Genomic DNA, 25,086 nt, shown 5'->3' with positions numbered 1-25,086 from the left:
CCAGGGATTGATTTGTCTCAATCGAAGATTTTATAACACATCAGATTGATAACTTAATTGTGCTGAGTGATTTCAATTTGTACATAAATCTTCTGTATCGTCAGCTTGCGAGGATTTTCTTCAAGTTATGTCATCTTTAGGTTTTACTCAGATTGTCTCTGGCCCCAAACTTATATAGCAGGGCAAAAGGTGGACCTATTTTTTTTTGGATGATTCTTTGGTTACCAAAAACGTTTACTCAATTGACTGTAAACTGATACCATAGTCTGATCATTTTTTTAATCAAAATAGCACTTTTCACTACCTATATCTCATAGTGTAAATTGTCCTAAGGATATTGTACAGATTTCTTGGGATAGTTATGACATCGATGAGTAGAAGGATCTCTGGTTACCATTTATGACCTCTTTAGCTGGGTTGGATGCAACTGCTGCTTGGTATTTATGGCATAGCTCTTTAGAACAGTCTTGGAATGTGTTCACTCCAGTAAAGATTTGCCAAAATTTGCCGATCTCACAATATATCTTGGCTCAGCTCCCAATTAAGAGGAGAAAAGCAGTAATTGAGGCAGAAAGAGAGGTTTTGGCAGAAATGCTCTGATGCCTATATATTGGCTGAATATTTTAATTGTCTGGCTCATTACAATGCTCAGCTACTTCCTGCAAACAGAACTATTCGATCAATATCTTTAAAGCTGTTAGAAGATTGATTTCTTTATTCTAATCTCTTGGCTGCCCCCATTGATGGTCAACATTTTGCTGATAGTTTTTCTGATAAAATTAACTGTATTCATGCTTTGCTTATCACGTCCTCTGGAATTCTGGAGGCAATTTAGGATAGTTTTGCTGACGTGTCCGTGAACGAAGTTAAGCATTTAATTCTTTCCATAAGGAACACTACCAGTCCATTGAATCTTTTCCATGTTTCTGTTTTTAAATCTTTACATTCTGATATAAGTAATTCTGACATTCAGAAGGGTTTGTACCCTCATGTTTAAAGAGCGTGTGTTCAGCCTCTGTTGGCCCCGCCCCCCCCCTTTGTTTCCTTGTATGAATATCTATCATGTCATTATCATCAGATGGTTTGCCCCCTTCATTTTCTTGTATGGATATTTATCAAAGGGTAAATCGGGTAGTTACAGTGGGGGAAATAAGTATTTGATCCCTTGCTGATTTTGTAAGTTTGCCCACTGACAAAGACATGAGCAGCCCATAATTGAAGGGTAGGTTATTGGTAACAGTGAGAGATAGCACATCACAAATTAAATCCGGAAAATCACATTGTGGAAAGTATATGAATTTATTTGCATTCTGCAGAGGGAAATAAGTATTTGATCCCCCACCAACCAGTAAGAGATCTGGCCCCTACAGACCAGGTAGATGCTCCAAATCAACTCGTTACCTGCATGACAGACAGCTGTCGGCAATGGTCACCTGTATGAAAGACACCTGTCCACAGACTCAGTGAATCAGTCAGACTCTAACCTCTACAAAATGGCCAAGAGCAAGGAGCTGTCTAAGGATGTCAGGGACAAGATCATACACCTGCACAAGGCTGGAATGGGCTACAAAACCATCAGTAAGACGCTGGGCGAGAAGGAGACAACTGTTGGTGCCATAGTAAGAAAATGGAAGAAGTACAAAATGACTGTCAATCGACAAAGATCTGGGGCTCCACGCAAAATCTCACCTCGTGGGGTATCCTTGATCATGAGGAAGGTTACAAATCAGCCTACAACTACAAGGGGGGAACTTGTCAATGATCTCAAGGCAGCTGAGACCACTGTCACCACGAAAACCATTGGTAACACATTACGACATAACGGATTGCAATCCTGCAGTGCCCGCAAGGTCCCCCTGCTCCGGAAGGCACATGTGACGGCCCGTCTGAAGTTTGCCAGTGAACACCTGGATGATGCCGAGAGTGATTGGGAGAAGGTGCTGTGGTCAGATGAGACAAAAATTGAGCTCTTTGGCATGAACTCAACTCGCCGTGTTTGGAGGAAGAGAAATGCTGCCTATGACCCAAAGAACACCGTCCCCACTGTCAAGCATGGAGGTGGAAATGTTATGTTTTGGGGGTGTTTCTCTGCTAAGGGCACAGGACTACTTCACCGCATCAATGGGAGAATGGATGGGGCCATGTAACGTACAATTCTGAGTGACAACCTCCTTCCCTCCGCCAGGGCCTTAAAAATGGGTCGTGGCTGGGTCTTCCAGCACGACAATGACCCAAAACATACAGCCAAGGCAACAAAGGAGTGGCTCAGGAAGAAGCACATTAGGGTCATGGAGTGGCCTAGCCAGTCACCAGACCTTAATCCCATTGAAAACTTATGGAGGGAGCTGAAGCTGCGAGTTGCCAAGCGACAGCCCAGAACTCTTAATGATTTAGAGATGATCTGCAAAGAGGAGTGGACCAAAATTCCTCCTGACATGTGTGCAAACCTCATCATCAACTACAGAAGACGTCTGACCGCTGTGCTTGCCAACAAGGGTTTTGCCACCAAGTATTAGGTCTTGTTTGCCAGAGGGATCAAATACTTATTTCCCTCTGCAGAATGCAAATAAATTCATATACTTTCCACAATGTGATTTTCCGGATTTAATTTGTGATGTGCTATCTCTCACTGTTACCAATAACCTACCCTTCAATTATGGGCTGCTCATGTCTTTGTCAGTGGGCAAACTTACAAAATCAGCAAGGGATCAAATACTTATTTCCCCCACTGTATGTGTAATGCTTTAAGTTGGAATAATTATTCTTGGACGTCACTCACAAACTATATAGTTATGAATGACAACTGGTCCTGATTAAGACTACAACACACATATATAAATACACAGACTTCCAATTTATTAATTTTTAATTATGACTGCACATTGAAAGTTTTTTTACATATATGTGTATTCATTGTTTTATGTGAATGTTTTACTTTATGTTTTATTTATAATGACATATTAATCTATAATTGTATGTGTTTTATTTATGTATGTTGTAATTTACATTTGATTGACATATTTATGTGTTAGTTTATGTTAGACCCCTGAAGCAGGTGCTTGTGGCCCATGTTGGGTCATCACTCAATAAAGGAGGACATTGATTATTCCAACGGGTCATCACTCAATAAAGGAGGACATTGATTATCCCAATCCTGGAAGCCCAGTGTTGCTTTTTTCCGTTTCTGAACCCCATTTAGCAGCAGAAAAAGGAGGTCCAAGCCTCACAAATATACAATAGCAAAAGTAAAAGAAGTGAGGTACTAAAAACAAAGATTCTGTTGATGTAATAAGTCTTTAATCAAATCACAAAATCCAAAGCATTGATGTAAGGAAAACTCAATCTGGAAAACTCTGAGGAAGAGTCATAATGGCTATGTTTCGGCGCCTGTGCCTGCATCAGGAATCATTCTCAGTAGGAAGCAAATCAAATAATCTAAATGCAACTACAATTTGAACAAAGCCAAACATCTTAGTAGGAAGCAAATAAAATAATCTAAATGCAACTACAATTTGACCAAAGCCAAACATTGAGCATCACTGGAGCGCAAACATAGATGAACTCTGTTGACATCTCTATTGCGCAATAGAGACACCAGCTGGATTTGTCCATGTTTGCGCTGTATTGATGCTTGATGTTTGGCTTTGTTCAAATTGTATTTGCATTTAGAATATCTGATTTCCTTCCTACTGCGAATGACTCCTGAGGGAGGCATAGACACTGAAACACGGCCCTGTTGAGTCTTCCTCAGAGTCTTCCGGAAGAGTTTTCCCTATATCAGGGATCTGGATTTTGTGTTTTATTAAAGTTTTTTATTAGATCAACAGAATCCTTGTTTTTGGTGCCTCACTACTTTTGTTTTTGCTGAACCCCTTTTTAAAGCATAATGATCCAAATAATGGCTGATTAAAGAAAGAAGTTCAAAGGGCCCTTCTGGCACATTGATTGCAGTGTGAATCACCAAGGAAGCACAAAACACATAAGTAAGGCAGGGCTGAGTTCCCCTCAGTCCAGAAAAGGTACTGTGAGAGGACTTCCAGAGAAGGAGATATCTTCACTGGTAAGAATTTGCTGGGAAATTGTTTTTAAACTTGGGGATAGGTAGACTTAGAGTTAAATAGGTAACCTCAGGGACTTTATTTTAAGTTACTCTGATCACTTAACAAAGGACTTTAAGTAATAATTTTTCGTAGCATTTAAAGTGTCTGTTACAGACATAGGCTAGCATTTAAGGGGACTATATTACAGTATACTATAGTATCAGTATAAAGCACAGCTAATAGGCACAGGAAGCTTCAGTTTAGACTTTGATTCCCTCCCGCACAACCCTTGCCTGATCTCTGATTGTTAGGCCATTATTGTTAGGCCAAATAGGAGGCTACAAATTTAATTAGGGTATCTCTATTGACTAGTAATTAGCTCTTAGAAGTACAGTCTACTTAGATCCTTAGAGGGGAACCTACTAATAACATTAAAAATAATAATAAAAACAATTAAATATTACCATAGCCTAGCATTTAACTAGCAATCTTAGAAGACTTTAGTTTTCATATTCCAATTCCATTAGCAACTTAATTAAGAAATCATCAATAATAAGATGTAGGCAGCAGACCAGCAGCGAGATGGAGGGTGATCCAGTCTTTTCCACTGAGTTTCATATGTTTATTTCCCAGTTGATGTGAAGTCATATGTGCAAAGAGCTCCTAGCACTCAGGGAACAGGTCCGATTTCTGGAGGCTAGAATAGCAGACTTGGAAGAGCAGATAGGTTTATAGAACTCTTACCACATGGCCATGCGACTGGGAGCCCTTACTGCCACACATTGAGGTGGCAATAAGGGCTCCTGCGCTATAACCCAGTGGTAACCAGGCAGTGTGCGGCAATGCCCGGTTAAAACTGGATTACCGCCACACAGGCCATTTCCACGTTGGGCTTACTGCTGCTCTCTAAAAGGGCCTCTAAATCGATTAAATTCTGAATGTGTCACAACAAATTAGTCCTAAATATCAGCAAATCTGAAATTCTGTTATTTGGCCATTTCTCTCTCTATTCTTTGTTTTCTTTGCTTACTGTCGAGGACTGGTCAGTACCAAATATCAAACATCTAAGAGGTTTTGGAATGTTGATTTCTTAAGGTCTGCATATGAAATTAAAACAGTTAAAAGGGTCTTTCAAGAACTCCTTATGATTTGCTGTTTGCAAACCATTTTTAACCTATGCAAATTTTCATACTGTCTTACAGTCTTTAGTGATTTTTATGCCTGACTGTTGTGATGGTCTTTTTTTTAGGGCTCCCTTCATCATTACTAACCCTTCAGGCTGTTGAAAATGCCACTGTAGGTGTTATGACTGATGTACCCAGAACTGATCATATCGCTGCTCTTCTTCAAAAGCTTAATTGATACAAATCAGCCAGAGAATTCAGTTTAAAATCATGGTCCTGGTGTTCAAGACCTTGAATAATGATGCTGTTTAAAGTATTAGCCCTTCTCGTACTTCGAGATCCACAGGATTGAATCTCTTAGATGTTTTACCATTTCATCATGTGCATTTAGCTAAAACTCAAGTTTGCATGTTTGTAGTAGCTGGTCCAGTGTTCTGAAGTTCCTTACCAGTTGGCAATAGCAATAACCCATATTCCCATCCAGAAAAAATTAAACGCTTATCTTTTCCAGGAAGCTTTCCCACATTTAAGTAAACTGCGTGCTGCACTGAGTTAATGAAAAATTGAAGGAATCAGAAAGCATGTTTAAGTTGCTTCAGAAGAGATGTCTTGGGTTGTGAGATGTGTATTATGTTTCTAATGTCTCTTATATAGTTTTGTTTTACATGTGGTTTTACTTTATTATTTTATTATATGGTTTTAATGAATTGTTCATGTATTTTTTTTATGCTGCCTAGTAGTTAGTACAGGCTACAGGTTTTCTAAATAAATAAATATACCATAACAGTGCTATTTTCCAAGTAAAAATTATTATGCTGATGAACATGTGCTTTCTTTTCAGTTTCATATGGTTAACTCATGTCAGCACCGTTATGTGCAAATAACCCTGAAAATCAAATTAAATACTAACTGATGTAATGAAATACTATATAACTATATGTAGTTTCAGGGAAGGGGGAGTTATATTTTCTTTTTGGTAGCGTTCTCAGTAAATGTTGATGAATGTTCTGTCGCAGGTGGTAAATCCCACTATTAGCTCCCCCGTGTGCCAGGAACAGCTGATAGAGGCCGGAAGACTAGTGGATCGATCGGTGGAAAACTGTGTCAAAGCTTGCCAGGCTGCGACAGACGACAGTGAGCTCCTGAAGCAGGTCAGTGCTGCTGCTAGCGTGGTCAGCCAAGCACTGAACGACCTCCTTCAGCATGTCCGCCAATTTGCCAGCCGCGGGGAGCCCATTGGACGCTACGACCAGGCAACTGGTACTATTATGTCTGTAACTGAAAGTATCTTCAGTTCCATGGGAGATGCTGGTAAGCAACTTTTTTTGATGACAGATTTACTTCTGATGAGATTAGGTAGCACCAGAATGGAATTTCAGGTTCTCTTATCAGCATGTTCAGTGAAATAATACTAAGACTGTTCCACTTGGGCTACAGAGGAGAATCCCTTCTGGTGACTCATTTTATTAAAATAAAAAAAAGTAGTTGCTATATAATTTAAAACATTCACTTTGTACTTTTCCTTGTATAGTTATTAATGCTCAGATTTGGTTTCCCAGAATTGCTTGACTTGTGGTTCTCTCACTGAATTTGGACTTTGCACACACACACACTGCACAACTCCAAACATATTACCTCTTCCCCCTGAAATATGTAATCTGTTATTCTAAACATGTAAGTCACTCCTTCCTTCAGTAAACTGTAAGCCATAGTGAACCTACCACTAGGAAGGAAAATGTAGGGTACAAATGCAGTAAATAAATAAAAATAAATGTGAGCACAGAGGACCCTCTTGAAGTCTAAGGAGCTCTACCTGTAGTCGTGTGTTCTAGAGGCATTTTTTTACCTTGAGAATTTGACTCTAATTTACAGGTTGGCATATGCCTTTGGTGATAAATCTCTATAATAATCAGATTGTTGGGTTGTATGTTCAGTTGCTCCTTGGTGCCTACCTGATATCCAAGGATGGAAAAAAATTAGGTATGAACCAAATTTTTAGCAGCCAAGAAAAATTGAAGATTTTGGATTGTACCGTCCACTCCCTCTTGCTGCTTTTTTTATGTATGTTCTTTTTTTCCACTCATTTTTGGAAGTGTTTTTTTTTCTCCTCTTCTTTCCCTTAAACATTTTCCTGTTCTTCTATCTCCTAATGCTCTAAGATCAATCAATAGATAGACGTTTTCACTAATTGAGGAAAACAGACAATATGTTAACCTTTCCTTTAAAACATGCTGCAGAGGCTCGGTGGTTTAGATAAGAACACATGAAACCTCTTGGTCAATAGTAAAAGCTAAGAGGTAGATAAATCACCTTTTGATAGTTAAACATCTCACAGCAGTGTTTTGTTCACTCATCACTTATGTTGCAAAATTGGTGTCTGTATTCCTTACTTTCCACTAATTTGTTCCCAGTAGATTTATTTCATTGAGTGTATCTTACTGGCAGTATTTCTTTTATTAGACATGCAAGGTTTGTAGTACAGATCACCCTTTAAATGTGTCAATTTTTTCCAGCCAAGTGGCGTAAAAAAAAAATTCACCTCTAGATAGTAACCCAGCAGGAGATCTGTGTCCTAAGTACTACCTACAATCCAAGTTTGAACCTAGGAAGCAGTAGAGTAGAAAAGGTTACTAAACATCGATTGTCAGCATCATTACATATTAGTATATATCATGTTATCTCAGTGTAAATTTTTCTTGTTTCAGAACGGTGCATGATTTTTTTAAATAATTATCTTTGATGCTATTAACTACTTGCCAACTTTATAATCTGTGTATTTTTTTCTTTTGATATTTATTATGTGCAGTAGTAGCAAGTGCCAATAACAGTGGGCAGATACTGAAACAGATGAGGGTTCTAGTGACTGAATGATTGAGTTCATTTGACAGGTTACTTCTCTCTGTAGGCATCATGATGGTTAGAGATGTTACAGCTTCTGTTGGGCCTTTTTAGTTGCCATTGGCCTCTTTTATTTAAATAGAAAGGTGTTATGTCTCATCTGCTTTTGTACATGTTATACTGCAGTCATTAACAATTCCTACTGAAACCCAAAAACTCAGGACTCGCTGGCATCACAACTTACAAGCACACACATACAGTGGAGAAAAAAAACCTCAGTTAAACCACCCAGCCAACATTAGTTTTAAGGCGTGGGCATAGCTGACCATCACAGGAAATAAAAACTCCACTACCTACTGTGCATGAAATAACTGTTCAAAGCATCAGTAAGAGTCACTAGAGTCGGGATAGACACACAGGAAAAGCAATTGTCCAACGGGCATCAAACACTGTTCTGATTTAGGCATAACACCATCGTAAAGTAATACTCATCATTCGATCTTCATATTCTCCTATCTGAAGCCAGCCAGTGTGTCCTCCAGTCCCGTGTACCCAACAGGGATTCCCCATTTTGCCAAAGCTGATTTTCGCTAAATATACATTCCTGAGTGGGTGGATTTTGTGGATTTCATGTTATACTCCAGCCTGGATTACCATAATAAGGAAAGATTCTGTACTTTGTTAATTCAATCTTACTTGAGAGTATAAATGTTGCTCCTTTTTTCCAATCTCTGTACATCTGTTCTTATCAGTAGTACACATATGGTTGTCTGTGGGTGGCTCTGTTGGCTCAAGAAACCTCTATTTAACTGTTTAGTCTGAATGTGGTCAGGAATGTATATTATTCAAACAGAGAAACTTCAAGTCCAAAAATGGCTTAATGCAATATACAAAGCAAAATAAAATATATGATAAGACAGAATTAGACCAGAACCATACAAAGCATACAAATTGTAGAAAGTAAGAAAGAGGCAAAGGATATTCCACATAGAGTAGACTGCCCACAGACCCGCCACCGAGGCAGCAACATGGGGAATTTAGGAAGAGAAGGGGGGGGGATGGTGGATTGAGAAAGGGGGAAGGCTAGGAAGTAAGGAGGGTGCCTAGGAAACATGGGATAAGAGTTGATGGGAAAGGGAGGCATGGAAGGGTGGGGGTTAATAAGGGAACCTTCCCCCTGATATTCAGCCGGTGGCAGTTAGCATTTTTTTAAACGCTAATTGTTGCCAGCTAGATTATCCCTCAGTATTCCGTGTCTGCCCCTATGCGGGTACTGGCACGGAAATTCTGGGGCTAATTTCACTGGGGTTGGCCTCTGGAGCTTATGCAAGTCTTGGCCAATATCTGCCAGGACCCACATAACTCACTGTTTGTGTTTTGTTTTTGCTGTTTGTTTGCCCCATAACCCCCCTTCCTCCCCCACCCCTCCCCCCCAGTGTCCAGGTAGCCCTCCCCCCAAGGGCTTACCTTTCCTCCCTGGTGGTAGAGTGGGGGTGTTGGGAGCAGGAGCAAAGCCCCTCGGTCCTGCCGCTTGCTGCTGCTTTGAAAAGGTGGCTGCTGTTACCTCTTGAGGCAGTTTCTGACTCACAGACTGGAGGGAGAGAGAAGAGTGAGAGCTTTTTCAGTGGATTGGAGACAAAAAAACAGCAAAAAAAATCTCCCCCCAAAAAACAAGTTATGTGGGTCCTGGTGATAGTGCCGGGGCTGCATAGGTAAGTGGGTTAATTTAGAACAGTGTTTGAGCTGTCCTGAATTACCTTATTAGCTGTGTGGGTCCTGGCACTGAATATTGCTGGCACCTGCATAACCCCCAACTCCTCCCTAATGCCTCCCTCATTGCCACCCTTTACCTGCCCATTTTTTGTTGGACGGCCTGTGATATTCAGCGGCACTGTCCGGTTAAGTGCCGCTGAATATCACCATTTAAGTGGTCAGAAGGGGCTCCTGTCTGCTTAAATTACTTTGACTATCAGCTGGCTTGTAGCTAGGCAGATTCAGATAACTACCCACCAATCTTGTAAGGAGGAATTCCCGCCAGGAAAAGTTTGGGCCTATTGAACCAGGAGCACTTTGCTGATGTGCAAAGGGAGTGATTTGAAGAGTAATGGGGAAAGACTACCATACACAAACGTAGAAGTCAGAGGTGGTTGTCATGCTAGAGGCCATGATACACCACGTAACATGGTAAAACCAAGGTGACTTAGACTTAGAAGGATGGGTCAAAGGTTCTCTTTTGGTATTAAGTAACATTAATATTAAGGAAGGAGGGTTCTTTTACAGTCCCTTGTATTTTTAATTTCTTTTGGTATGTAGAGAATACTGCCTGGGGGGAGGGAACTCTCCTTTAAGAAGGGGTACATTTGCATATTTACAAGAATTTGAAGCCAGGATGCTGTGTCTCACTTAAGGCAGATCATCCAGGTTTTTGAAAGGATAACTGTTGAGGTATTATATTGTATGATTCCACTATTTGACATGTACTATGAATGTTTGGTGATGTTATGCTGCGACCATAATAGTAAACCACACTTCTGAGCTATAATGGTATATTGGTGTTCTTTAATATATGGGGTTATAAGAATGAGGAGATGTCAGGTTGCTGAGTGCTCGATTTGAGTGGATTATACAATAAATATTTCTGGAACTCTGTGTAACATAGTAACACCAGAGTCCTCACTCACTTTTCTTAATTGGATAAATAAGTTCTTTCGGTCCTCTGGCTTTTTCAGAATATGTTATTCTTTATTTCACATTGCATTGATTGGACAGGGGCCTGGATGGCTATGGCAGAGATGCTACAGATACATAACGAGGTCCTATTAACACAGATCTCCTGTGTCTCATCCTCTTTTTTTCTTAGCATTTTGTGGGTTCATGTTCTCCTGCTCTTTTTCTGTGTCTGTTCTCACATGCTTAGTTTCTCATCCTGCTGTTCTCAGTACTCTTTGCTAGCTTACATGGATTTCTGGTTTGTTTTTTCTTAGCTTTTACTATTGACCACAGAGCATTGTATCAAATGGCCTCTGTATTTGTGGAAAGAAAGAACAGTGCTACAGCATTCAGTTTAAAACCTGGTCATTCTCAAGGACTACGTTGACTAGAGGCAGTTTATACAAAACTTTGGGCTCTGTTTACTAAGCCGCGCTGTAGGCGAGCTAGCATTTTTAGCATCACTAATGCTAGAGACACCCATATATTCCTGTGGGTGTCTTTAGCGTTAGCGCGTGCTAAAAACGCTAGCCCACATTAGTAAACAGGGCCCTTAGATTGTGAACATATAATGTAAACTGCTTTGGTTGTACCACATAAAGGTGGTATATCAAATCCATGATTCCTTTACTCTTTATAGTATACTAGCCGTTGAGCCCATAAAAATGGGCTGGTATTGGAGTTTTCCTTCCCCCCCCCCCCCCCCCCCCCCGCGAGGTCGCCACCGCTCCTCCCCCTCGGAGTCGCCGCCACCCCTCCACCCGGCCCCGGCCCTCTCTTCGCTTCTGAACTTACATATCCATTTGCCGAACACAGCAAGGCACATCAGCTGAGCTGCCGTGGGCCCTTCCTTCTCTGCCTGTGGCCCCGCCCTCCTGTGACGTAACGTCAGCAAGGGCGGGACACAGGCAGAGAAGGAAGGGGCAGCTCAGCTGATGTGTGTTGCTACGTTCGGCGAATGGATGTGTAAGTTCAGAAGGGAAGAAAGGGCCCGGGCCGGGTGGAGGGGTGGCGGCGGCGGCAACTCCGAGTGGGGGGGGGATAGGGGTAGCAACCTCGGTGGCGCAGTTTCCCTCTCTGTCCCGCCCCTCCCGTCATCACGTATTGACGCGGGGGCGGGACAGACAGGGAAGTCTCTACTGCGCATTTGCGAGTGAGTACGGTCACTCGCCGTTTATATGTTTGATTGTTCTTACATGAGACTGTTTATTTCTAATTATTTACAGCCCAGTGAATGTATAGTGAAATACACCCCATGAATTTACAGTCACTACAATTCTTCTATACACAGGAAGCTGGAAATCCTTGAAGTTTTTCTCTCCATAGCATCTTCAAAGCATTGCAAAGTGTTGTATGTCTTGACTTATTTATAATGGCAACAATTATTTGCATGTTATACATACCATTTGGGAAATTCACAGGGAAGTTGAATTTAAATGCCGAAAATATTTGTAAATAGCTATTTTCTTGTTTTTCCAAACAAGCAACTTTTTTTTAATAATCCTTGTCGGAACAGCAGAATAGAGCAAAGTACTCCTACATCTTCATGGTTGGGTAGCACAACCTATGCCTCCATCGTGATTAGGTGGAGCATCCTATGCTCCATCGTACTTTGGCCAGATGTGCTGCCTGCACATTTATGCAGTGTAGGCACCATTTTGGTTAGAGCTGCTTAACTTCTGAGCAACATCATCATTAGTCTGTAAAACCTCCTCTTCTTTTAGAGAAATTTTAAACCTTTTTTTTCCAGTTAATACTACTTTCAGTCTTTAAATTATGGTATTATCAATGTTTGTATCTTTCCCTTTCAAGAAAAATCTTCGTTTTCATTGTTTATGTACATATGAGAATGAAATGAAGATTAATTTTTTTTAAAAAGGGGAAGATGCAAACATTGATAATATCACAGTTTATAATTTAAAGACTGAAAGTAGTAGTATCTGGGAAAAAAAAGGTTTTAAAATTTCTCTTAAAAGAAAGAGGTGGTTTTTCAGACTAATGACTAGTTGCTCAGAAGTTAAGCAGCTCTAATTGGGTTTGCTGAAACAAAAGAATATTTGTTCTCTGACATTCTGAAGTCCTTTTCCTTCTACAAATGCTTCTTTAGGGACAGCATTCCACAACACATGTGCAACACCAAACACACTTCACTAAGCAACCAATGAATAAATACAAGGATTGCTTCTTCTGCAATGTAACATGCATGCTATTTCATATTTACAGTGGGAGTGTGCATCAATTGAATTATTATATGTGAAATGCAAATTACTGTGCATTAATGCAGATTTGTAAATCTAGCCCAAACATTTACCCATTAAATCTGAGCCATTCACTTTGGTGTTTATATCTGGTGTTTATTGTTGGCAAACTCCAGATTGATAATTAGTTTCCATAGTTTAGCAGAGCTTACAAGACTTTGGGGCTGATTTTCAAAACAAAAAAAGTCATAAGGTGGCAGGAGGGTGTTTTTCTCTCAAAAACATCCAACTTGTGATTTTCAAAATCCCAGTTTTTTTGATGTTTTTCCTCCAGTTTGTCTAAATTCCAGGGGGGTGTTTTGGGGGCGTGTTTTGGGTGGTACACAGGGCACCAAATATAGACATTTTTCTGCAATAATGGAACAAAATGAAAACGTCTAGGGCCTAAATTAAGACATTTTTGACTAGACCTGTTTCAATCACGACTAAATTACTAAAAGGTGCCCTAAATTACCAAATGACCACTGGAGAGATTAAGGCATAACCCCCTTAAATCCCCAGTGGTCACTGACCCCTCCCAGCCCCCTAAGATGTGACAGTATATACCAGACTCTGACAGTATAATGGCCATTTCTATTAGAGCAGCAAGCAGGTCACAGAAATAGCCTACTGGTCAGTGCAGTGAACTATAGAGAAGGGGACTCAGGCCCATATCCCACTCTAACTGGTACACTTGTGGTAGAATGTGTGAGCCCTCCAAAACCCACCAAAAACCAGCTGTGTACCTACATATAAGTAACACTTGCAGGCATAAGGACTATTGTAGTGGGGTACAGTTGGTTTTTGGTACATTTTGTAGGGCTCACATTACAATATAAAGAGGTAAAGGTGAGATGTGTACCTGTGACCTTTAGAAAATAAGAATAAGAATAGCCATATTGGGTCAGACCAATGGTCCATCTAGCCCAGTATCCTGCTTCTAGCAGTGGCCAATTCTGCTCACAAGTACCTGACAGAATCCCAAAGAGTATCAAGATTCTTGCTACTGATCCCAGGGACCATCTAATCAGTGTTTGTAGTAAGAGAACTCAAACTAAATGTAAACAACACCACAGTCAAGTGGCTTAGTTAGTCCACTGGAATCTGCAAAAAGTATGATTCTACTGAGTCAAAGAACTATTGGGATCATACCACTGAAAAAGTTATAGAAAGGGAGCAAGTCAAGATCTTGTGGGACTTTAAAATACAAACTAACAGGCACTTGTAGCACAATACTCCTGATATCATGGTCATAGAAAAGAAAAATGAATGGTTTATAGATGTTTCTAACGGACCCAGGAAGAGAGACATTAATCAGCATTAGTGGAGTTCATAGGTTAACACCAGCTGGTTTCTATTATCCCTGACACAACCTGTACATCTGGTGAAACACGGCCATGTCGGGCACTCGTAACTACTGGGAGCTTTGAAACAGCCCATTAAAGACTGTTTTTCTCCAATAAGGTCTGCTCTTTTCTTATGTTTCACTTTGCATTTGTGTACATTAAATTTCATCTGCCATATGGATGGCCAGTTTTCCAACTCCTAAGGTCTCTGAAAGTTTCACAATCCACATGTTCCCCTTTTATGTGAAGTTGACTGCAGTGCCTAGGATGCCCCTCTGCTCTGCTGGGATGACTGTGTGGCCAGTCTACTAAGAATGCTGCCCCTTCCCCCCCCCCCCCCCCCCCCCCCCATACATCTCAATGGTATATTTTTGTGCATTTTCCCTTTGTTTTTTTTCCCAAAAAAATGTTCCTAAAAGATAGCTGCACTGAGCACAAAAATGTCTAGCTAATAGCCATTTTCGAAACAAAAAGTTGGATGCCTTTCTGGTTTGAAATGGACATGTTCTCTACTGGATTTTGGACGTTTTTCCTTAAACATCTAAAATCGAATTTAGACATAATCTCAAAAATGCCCCCTCCACATATGTCAGTTTGTATGAAGGATTTCTTCTCTCACATTAACCCATGGGTTCCCAACTAGTCCTGGGGGACCCTAGCTAGTCAGGTTTTCAAGATATCCACAATGAATATGCATGATAGATTTGAATACCAAGTCTGTTTACTCCAGGTTGTCAAAGTTGTGATTTGTCGTCAATGTATATATTAAAATGACAGACTACAGCTGTGTGTGAATTTTATTTGGATGATTTTTCCCTAAAGCAGATATTTGGTTTTATTTTACATGCTTAGAAATTTGGTTTGCAAAACATGTTACTCCTAATTTTTATTCCAATTTTAGGTGAGATGGTACGGCAGGCTCGGGTGCTTGCTCAGGCCACTTCTGACCTTGTCAATGCCATGAGGTCAGATGCTGAGGCTGAACTTGACATGGAGAATTCCAAGAAACTCTTGGCAGCTGCTAAGCTATTAGCCGATTCCACAGCTCGCATGGTTGAAGCTGCAAAGGTATTTAGTTGTGTTATGCCTAAATGAAAGAGACTGCTGCAGGGTTCCTGATATTTATAGTTATATATGAAGCAGTATATAAAGATAATGGAGTCAATATTCAGGAAATTTATCTTGGTGCCTAAATTTTGGTGCACTTTATAGAAGTTGACCCCCAGAGTGATCGGACAAAGGAAATTTGATGCAATGGCATCTTTGGAAGTCTAGCCAGCAAATTGTAGGATTGTACAGAATAGAAAATTTTAAAATAAGTAGATAACCAGACAAAAATGTATTTTACAGTTAAAATTTAACCAGTTAAGTATGGAAAGGATCAGAAGTGTAAGGGTATAGCTGAAGTTAACAGATAATCTGGTTGAAAAGTAGCTGTCCTAAAATTATCCAGCCAACTTTAACCAGGAATTTTCAAAAGCCATGCTGAGTATTCCTCTGGAGGGAGTCTTCTGTAGGAAATTTAATCCCAAATTTAAAACCTATATCTTTACAGTAGTTTTTTTATGCTGATATCCCACAGAAACAATAGAAGAGCACTTTTCCAAAACTCACTCAATCCATTCTCAACGGCTATGAGAAAAATAGGTAGCAGATTTTGGACTGAGTGATTTTTGCATAGAGTATTCAACACAAGACCCTAACACCCGGGACCTTAAAAGCTAAGTGGCACTTTACACAGTCTAAGTTTGTGTTTGAGATTGCATGTTTTGGCACATATTAAATAACAAAAGTGTGATGATTAGCAGCCTATGGACTACATTAGACCAAGTTGGTCTGTGCTAGTCCTTACGAAAATCTATGAGCACTCAAAATAAATTAAAAAGATTACAGTAGTTCTTTCATATCCACCAAAGTGATTGGTGTGAACTTTGTTATAGATGGGATTAGTATATAGTAGATATATTCCAGCTGCCAGCCAAGGTTTGGTTTGCAGGCTACTCTCATCTAATTCCTGTTTGGTTCTCTACCATCCTGGTAGGTAAGCATGCAAGTTCTATGCTTAATCCAATACTAACCATTCCCTGGCATGCCACTGCTATGACTTGGTAGCAAGCCATTATAAGTTACTGATTTACACTGGTGATAGCATTAAGCTATTTTAGCTACTCGTTCTGCATTACAATTTTTTTAAACATTTTAAGAGTTTTATCAATCCCTGTAGAGCCTGACATTGTGATCATCCCCCGTTTTGTTACTGGGGTGTGACTGTTAAAGTAAGTTGCTTGTTTCTCGTTCAGAGTAATTTTGGCCTAGGTAGGAAGGTCAAGTGAGTATCTATTTAGTAAGGTTCATATGCGTCTAGCACAAATCTTGTAGAAATTGCGGCTATAATCAATCTGCCTATAGTTACACCAGCTCAGGATCTGGTATAAACGTATGTACATAGAATACATCCAATCACATGTATCCTCTAAATAATGCATGTAAATTTATTTTTAATTATTTCATTTATATCTCACATTTTCCCAATAGATCAGGTTCAATGTGGCTAACAAAATTAACGGTACAAAAAGTGATGCAGGATAGTATGCAAATGAGGACTGAGTATTACAATATGTAATATGGAAATGAATGTTAGACGTAAAAAGATAACAATTTATAGTCCTCCAAGTATAACAAGTATAACAATTAGAATAGAACTAAGAAATTAGAATAATTGTACAATTAAGGGTTTAAATTAATTATGATCATCCGTGAGAAATTGCTTAAACAGAGAGGCTTTAAGGTATTTCCAGAATATCAAATAATTAGGTTGCCATCTGATGAATTTCAGGAGGAAATTCCACCATTTGGTACAGAGATAATTCTTGACTCCTCTCCTGATCATGTCTACACCAGTCATGTACAAGTGCAAACTTTTCTTCTCATCACAGGTAGTTTCATAAGAGGCATTTTGCCTGTATATACTGGTCTGTGTGTGTGAAATAGTCTTTCCAAAATATCATCTTAGAGTATAAGTTCATAACTGCAGGCATTCTTTTCTCTGTGCAGGTTTAATTGAATTTTCAAAGTGAAAATGTGCTTCTAAATGAAAATCACTCTGGTATTCTCTGTGCACCCATTTACACCTCCTGTTTAGTACACACAAAAATGTCCTGGGTTAATTTGTGTATGCTCTTTCTTTCAAACGTGGTGCATATAAATCCAAACCCCTCCTTACCTCAACCCCAGAAAGGCCTTTGCTTAGTCTGGGTAGACTTATGGATACCCAGACCTGGTCCTGGAGGCAACCCAGCCAGTCAGGTTTTCAGGATATCCACAGTAAATATTCATGAGAGAGGTTTGCATGCACTGCATGCAAATCTATTTCATGAATATTCATTGTGGATATCCTAAAACCCTGACTGTCTGGGGTGCCTCCAGGATCAGGTTTGGGAACCACTGATATACAGTTTTGTATGTGCACTAGTCTGTCTCTCAGAATATTTGGACATGTAGCTGGATCTTTGCAGCTCTTACTCTAGACTCAGACACAGGAATTACTGTTTCCCATTATCATTATCCTTCAATTTGCCTGAAAATTAAAACTATTAAATAGTAAATATTAACTTTCTGCTTCTGTAAAATGTTTTTTTTAACAGTAAGGAGCAAGTTTGTCTCAAAGGCATTCAGTAAGAAATGGTAAAAGTTAGATGTGAGTTTACTCCCTGATGTTAATTGAAGAAATGAGTTTTCTAATGTGAGTCACTTAGAATGCATTATGGAAAACACATATCACCAGCATTACTTCCCAAAACCAGACACACCCCAGAAAAAGATCAGTAAGTCTGCTGCTCTTGGTATTGTACAAGAACTGTAATACAGACTTGAGAGGAGAGGGATTGTAACCAAAAGATAAATTCTGAACTGAATTAGCTGTATTGTATTGTTTCACTGTTGAATTGTAAGAAATCGAAACATGAGCAGGAGTGAGACGCAGAAAAGAAAATGAAAGATTGGGTTATTTATACAGGGCTTCGTATAGCATATCAGAGCTGTTTACAATTTAAATTTTTTTAAAAATAACAGTCTAGAAGAGCATCCCCCTTCCCTTTTCCCAAGCCACCTTTCGGTGGATACTGGTTTAACCATTATGACCAGTGGGAATCTTGATTAACTCTCCACTTGGCAGATTTAAAAGTAAGCATCTTAAAACACAGACCCCTAATTCTGTAACCTGAAGCATAAATGTAAGTGCTATATGAGTACCAAGCTTATAAAATACTAGCGGTTACACATGAGAGTGTAATGTTCATGAATGTAAGTGCTAGGCGTGCACTCAACTATGTTCCATATGTTAATCCAAGGGGGCGGGCAGAGGGGGAGGTGCATGGACACAGTATGTACATGCCAAACATTTAGAATAGTGCCATTTACATGCTAAAGTGCTACATTTAGGTATGTGCATTTACCTTCTCTTGATATAACATAAGTGGGTGCACTTAAAGGTTAGTGTGTAAATGCCAAATTACATTAGTATTTAGAACACCAAATATATTAGAATTTGCGGTCAGTATGCTGTATTTTGATGCCTGCACTTTATAGAATTGACCCCAGAGTGATTGGACAAAGAAAATTCTATGCAGTGGCATTTCTTGGAAGTCTAGCCTCTTTGATATTATGTGAGGATATTTCTGTGCTCTGTTTTCTAAGGGAGCTGCAGCTAACCCTGAAAATGAAGACCAGCAGCAGAGATTGAGGGAAGCTGCTGAAGGTCTACGGTTGCAACCAATTCAGCTGCTCAGAATGCATCAAGAAAAAATTGTCAATCGACTGGAGGTGAGAGGAGGTGGATGTGGCAAAGAGACAATTGGGTTTCCAGTGAAACTAATTATATGTGAATACAACCAATATCCATGTCTAGTCATGTCCACCAGTGTCACTAAACTGGAGTAGCATTTTGTCCTAAACATTGAAAAGTATTTAGTACTAAAACCATTGCAGAAGCAAATAGCTCAAAAGCTTGGTCTATAATGTATTCTGATCCCTGTTGGGACTTTTCAGAGGAATACGTGGTCTCTCAGGACATGCTAATGAGAAAATGTTTTCGATCTGCACAAGCAGCAAACAGCAAAGGTAGTCTAGAGAAGGAGAAGACTATCAAAGGTTCGCCACATGCAACATTATTTTGCAGTGACCCGACTTGGCCAAGTTTCGACACTCTGCCTTCATCAGGGGTCAGCAAACTCTGCGATATGAATAAAAGCAAGTGGCTCATAAATATATGCTCCCAGTGGAACCACAATCGCAACCGCACGTGAGTGAGTGTCAGTATTTGCTGACGAAGGCAGAGTGCCAAAACTTGGCCAAATCAGGTCGTTGCAAAATAAAGTTACATGTGGTGAACCTTTGATAGTCTTCTCCTTCTCTGGACTACCTCTGCTGCTGCTTGTGTCGATTTTGCAGAGTGTTTGTCTCCTGTTTTGTTGCTTTGCTTCAGTCTACACAAGCCTGAAAATTATAAAGCAAATCACTTCTCAGTCTAAAGAGAGCATTACAGGCCAAACAAGGGGCTCACTACTATCTATCTAGGAAGGCAGTTCTTATAACTCATTTATCCAGAAACTGATTTATCTGAAAATTACCCAGTCTATACCCATATCCACCAGGATCAACAACTCACATAATTTTAGCATGGTATAAATTAAGCATTCCTGGAGTGGTCTTAGATTGGTTGAGGTAAATAGCATACATTGATAATATTTTAGATCAGTGGACATCATTTTTGAGAGAAAATATACCAGAAGGAAAAAGGTGCTGTAGCTATATTTTTCTAGTATGCTTTTCAAAGGGAAAATATTCGTATTTCCTTCCAGTTGGAAACTGATGCAAAGCTTATGGGTGAAAGTAGCTATCAGCTTTACATGGATGTGCCCACTTTTGAAAATTACCAGCCAAAATTTTAAAATGCGTTTATGATTATTACAGGCTTAGAAAGGGAACTTTGAATATTTTATTCAGTGCTTTTTTTTTGTTGGAAAAAATGTACCGGTACATGTACATGGCCAACCTTAAGGGCAGGGTCACTATCTATGGTTCCACCCCTATAGTAGCCACACCTATTTTACACAAGTCCCTAGGTCCAACAAAAGAACCCCTAAGAATGACCGTAAACTAATGTAGACTAAAATTCAGCTGACGCCCCCAAAAACCAGACTCTACATACAGGACAACATCAGAAAAAAACAAAAATATTTTCCCCTTATATTGCTATAAGGATAGCAGATGTAAATTTAAAAACCTGACATATTCCATTTACTACATTACAAATTAACTACAAATAAAACAAAAAAAATAACACAACTACCCACTACTTTAACTTAAGCTAAAAATAAAATTATTTTTTCTTCCTCCCCACTACCATTTAGCATTTCTCCTCACTCTCCTCCCCACTTCCATCATCTGTCCCTCTCTCCTCCCCACTTCCATCATCTGCCCCACTCTCCTTCCCACTTCCATCTAGTATTTAACCCCTCCCTCCCCATCTTTCTATCCAGCATCCTTATACCCCCTTTTCCATCCAGCATTTTCCCTCTTCTATCCAGCATTTCTCCCGCCTCTCTCCCGTGGCCGTTGCTGCTTCTTCTGACGAGCAGCAGTGGGGGGAAAAGCAAGAAGAAGCAGGCCATGGTGGTAGTGCTAGGGCGAGTGCTGTGAGCTCTGCTGGTCCCCTGCCTCAGTACAGGAAGTTGATGTCAAAGGGGCAGTGGATCAGCAGATCCCACAGTGCACACGTGAGAATTGCAGTCCTGTGCCTGCTACTCCTTTCTCATTCCCCTCCTCCCACTGCTGCTCACCAGGCAAGGATTCCTGGTGCCAGTCCTGTCTACAGGAAAAAAAAAAAGATGTCAGTACATGGCTTTTTTTGTGCTGGTACATGTCAATACATGTACCGGCACAAAAAAAGCCATGATTTTATTGAATTGTTAAGCATTTTGTATTGAATGTGTCAGTGTATGAAGTTTGTTATGGATCTTATATTATGCACCACATAGGATGGCTTTTGATCAGTTTGCAGCTTCTAAAATTTAGAGCTAATGGTTTTTTATAAATATATTTTTTTCTCCAGTAGTGTCCAATAGTAATACATTTTTGGCATGCAGTCTGAGGAACATAATTCTGGGTGGATTGTACTCAAGTGCAGGTTTAACTTCAGTCATGCTAGGATTTTGTAAATTTTCTTATGAAATGATGTCTTGAGAATGTCTTCTTGCACACACTGGGTATTTATGCAATTTTAATAACATTTTCATTCTTTCATATATCTAGAATATTGTTTTTTTTAATTTATGCAGTTTATTATATCTAGAATAGTTTATTTCTAAGGCCACTGCTTAATCCTGGGAGTGAGTACAAAAAATGGATTTACTCTTTGGGATCCTGATAGGTAGAATATGAAGGGTTCGATGGGTCTTTGTTCTTACCCAGCACAGCCCAACTTATTTTATGAGCTGTCTGAATTTATATCTTTCAAGGCTGCAGCTAAACAGGCAGCGGGCTGCTGCAACCCAAACCATCGCTGCTTCCCAGAATGCAGCTCTTTCCAACAAGAACACAGCCGCCCACCAGCAACTGGTTCAGAGTTGCAAGGTATGTCTTTGCATTGAAAACTAAGACCTTTTTTTTTTTATTTGGTTAATGTGTATCACTTTCCAGTGGTGACTTCATCGTCAACATTAAGAACATTGAAAGATGCCTCTATTCTATGAATGTTGGCAGTTGGGGTGACAGAAACATTTACAGAATGCGTTACTTCAAGAAGCTGTTGAGTCTGACATTGTGATGTCCATTCAAAAGTGATGCAGTTAAATGGAGGAGGTGTTCAAATGGTGTGCCAAAAAGTTATCTGGATTGCACTAGAACTGTGGATAGAGTGGGTAATAAATATTAAGAATAAATAAGTACATCAAGTAAGACAGCTTAAAAGTAGGACAGCTTGAAACCTTTTATGACTATATGTTCAGCAGTCTGACGTAAGCACAGTAGACAGAAAATCTACTTAAGGATAAACAGCTGATTCAACTGGTTATCTTAGGTGGACTCAGTTCACTGAATATCATCCAGTATGTTTAACTTAAGAAAACTGAAGTGATGTAAACACCTACAATTTTAACTCCTAATCATCTTTCTTTTGAGGAAAATAAGGTGGAGACCAGAGTAAGCTGAGGTGTCATTGCTTGATAAGCTTGCAACCAGTTGAGCTCAGGAAAGTTGTTCCTTGAGAAAATCCATTTTAAAAAACCTGTAAAATGTTGACTCTTATCTGTGAAGGATCCATTTTCTTCTACAGGCTGTCGCAGATCATATTCCTCAGCTTGTGCAAGGTGTGAGAGGAAGCCAAGCTCAAACAGAAGATCTCAGTGCTCAACTGGCGCTTATAATTTGCAGTCAGAATTTTCTTCAGGTAAAAATCATAGGAACTGTTCCATTATCTTTACAGTCTCTTTAAGTATAAAGTGAAAATGCTCTCAGGTCTATATGCAATATGATGGAATTTATCATTTTTAAGCAGTGGGTTAATGGGAGCTGCTCTTACTACAGTAGAGATGCTCTTAACTTCAAAATCTCTCAAGGGCACGTTTTTAACTAGTGACGTGAGGTTCAGTCGAGGGGTTTCTATCTCATTTGACGACTAATTTGTATCCTATTACGGATTTTCCCTTAACATAAGCCATGTGAGATTCACTATTGCCCAGAGAAAATAGCAGGTTTCTACCCTTTTAGAAGGCGTCCAGTAAAAAGGACTCCCACAGTGAGAATTCAAGGCAGATCATTATCCGACCAGTCTTGACAGATTTTATTCGCACACATTATAAGGCGCCTACATTGAAGGAGGTACTTCGCTGCTGCAGGGAAATCGGTAATATCAGCAAATCTCCTCTTTCTTACAGTGGGAAGAGAATTTTCCGACAACATATTTGATAGCACAAAATGAATCGCCAAACAGTAATGAGGAGCCATCTTCAAACTTAGGGCTCCTTTTTCTGTGCCACATGGAAATCACTACCACAGCTTTAGTAAAAGGAGCCCTTAGTAATCTAAAACAAATTATTTTAAGAAAAACAAACCTAACAAATAGGCCCAGTCAGTCTGCCCAGTTAAGATCCTTTAATATACAACTATCATATTCTGACATCCACTTAGGTAGGTGATCATGTAAATTCTCCTATTCAACCCAACTCCAGTTCTTTATCCCTATGCCTTTCACCTGGACTTTCAGCTGTTTTCCTTCCACTTCTCCCCATTTAAGTTCCAAATGAGCCCAGAAACAGTTAAAATGCTGATCTCCACCACTAGTAGTACATTTCAGACTTTCTGATTTTAGGATTCTTACAAGACCAAAATTTTAAATTCGGTACCCACCTTCATTGCCACAGGTTCAGGTTTACTGGTAATCCATGCAGCTACCAAGTGAAGCCAATGTCAAAAACATCCAGTCTCTCCATGTTCTCTGATCACTTGGTGAAAGTTATCCTAAGTATACTCTTGGAAACATGGTGCTTGCTCCATGCAGATGTCCTAATGCCTTTTTTGGAAATCCGTTGAATTCTTACTATTCCTGTTAGGAAACAAAAAAAATGATGGCAGATAAAACTATGAGGGCAATTCTATGTGTGCCTATATATAGGTGTCTGGAGGGTGTCTATGTAGCTACTATTCTGTAATGGAATGTAGGCCCCTACTTACCTGTATAGAATGATAGCACAACCAGGAATATATGTGGCTGTATTTTACGTGTAAGCACTTTAGCCCACTGTAGACCTGGTTGTAAGTGCTAGCACCTAAATGCTGGAGATTGTATGTTTCCCACCTATGTTCTGCTTAGACTCCACCTATGGCTACTCCCACCTGTGAAATATGCTCTGGGTAAGAGATACTTCCTTAGTTCCATTACATAGCTTCCCACTATTCCAGAACCTGTGGGATAGTTGTGTCCATCAACCAACAGGTGGAGACAGAGAACTGAAAACTGAACTGATAATTTTCTTTCCATTAGACCTTCCCACTATTCCAGAGGCCTGGCCGAGGTTTCTGAGATGTTTAGTCGGTGCAATGTAATGAGTCAAATAATGACTGTCACTTTGTATGGTGCTTCCTGCATTTCTCTTGATCTCTACAGGTTGCCTAGAGATGAGAGAGGTCCACACGTGTGCTCGTCTGGTTAGTGTTAGGTTAGCAAGTTGTTTAAGGTTGTTGGGTTTATTCTGAGTTTCTCCTTAACTGCTTTTCTACATAAATATTTAAGAGCTGGACTGGATACCAAGAGAGAGATTTCTCAGCTCAGTTTTCAGTTCTTTATCTCCACCCACTTGTTGATGGACACAACTATCCACAGGTTCTTGAATAATGGGAAAGATTAATGGAAAGAAAATTATCAGGTAAGATCTAATTTCTTCTTACGAAATAGTGCTTAGGCAGATTTTGGCATTTACATGCATATGTGCAGACATAACAGCGTGCGGGGTGTTGATGCCCCTGTATAAGTCGTTGGTGAGGCCCCACCTGGAGTATTGTGTTCAGTTTTGGAGGCCGTATCTTGTTAAGGATGTAAAAAGAATTGAAGCGGTGCAAAGAAAAGCTACAAGAATGGTATGGGATTTGCGTTACAAGACGTATGAGGAGAGACTTGCTGAACTAAACATGTATACTCTGGAGGAAAGGAGAAACAGAGGTGATATGATACAGACGTTCAAATATTTGAAAGGTATTAATCCGCAAACGAATCTTTTCCGGAGATGGGAAGGTGGTA

At 39.8% G+C, this 25,086-nt stretch overlaps 1 protein-coding gene across 1 annotated transcript in view; it reads left to right on the top strand.

Annotated features, from left to right (window-relative positions):
* The window catches only part of TLN2 (talin 2), a 523,010-nt gene that overhangs the window by 262,975 nt on the left and 234,949 nt on the right, over positions 1-25,086 (top strand). The window contains 6 exon segments of the mRNA XM_030188409.1: positions 6,181-6,475; positions 15,196-15,362; positions 18,990-19,115; positions 21,812-21,832; positions 21,834-21,926; positions 22,627-22,740. Of these exon segments, the coding sequence (XP_030044269.1) occupies positions 6,181-6,475; positions 15,196-15,362; positions 18,990-19,115; positions 21,812-21,832; positions 21,834-21,926; positions 22,627-22,740 (816 nt within the window).

The sequence above is a fragment of the Microcaecilia unicolor genome, chromosome 1 (assembly GCF_901765095.1).
Source record: "Microcaecilia unicolor chromosome 1, aMicUni1.1, whole genome shotgun sequence".
NCBI lineage: Eukaryota > Metazoa > Chordata > Amphibia > Gymnophiona > Siphonopidae > Microcaecilia > Microcaecilia unicolor.
Note: the sequence above shows the minus strand (reverse complement) of the source record. Positions and strands in the feature narration are given on the sequence as shown.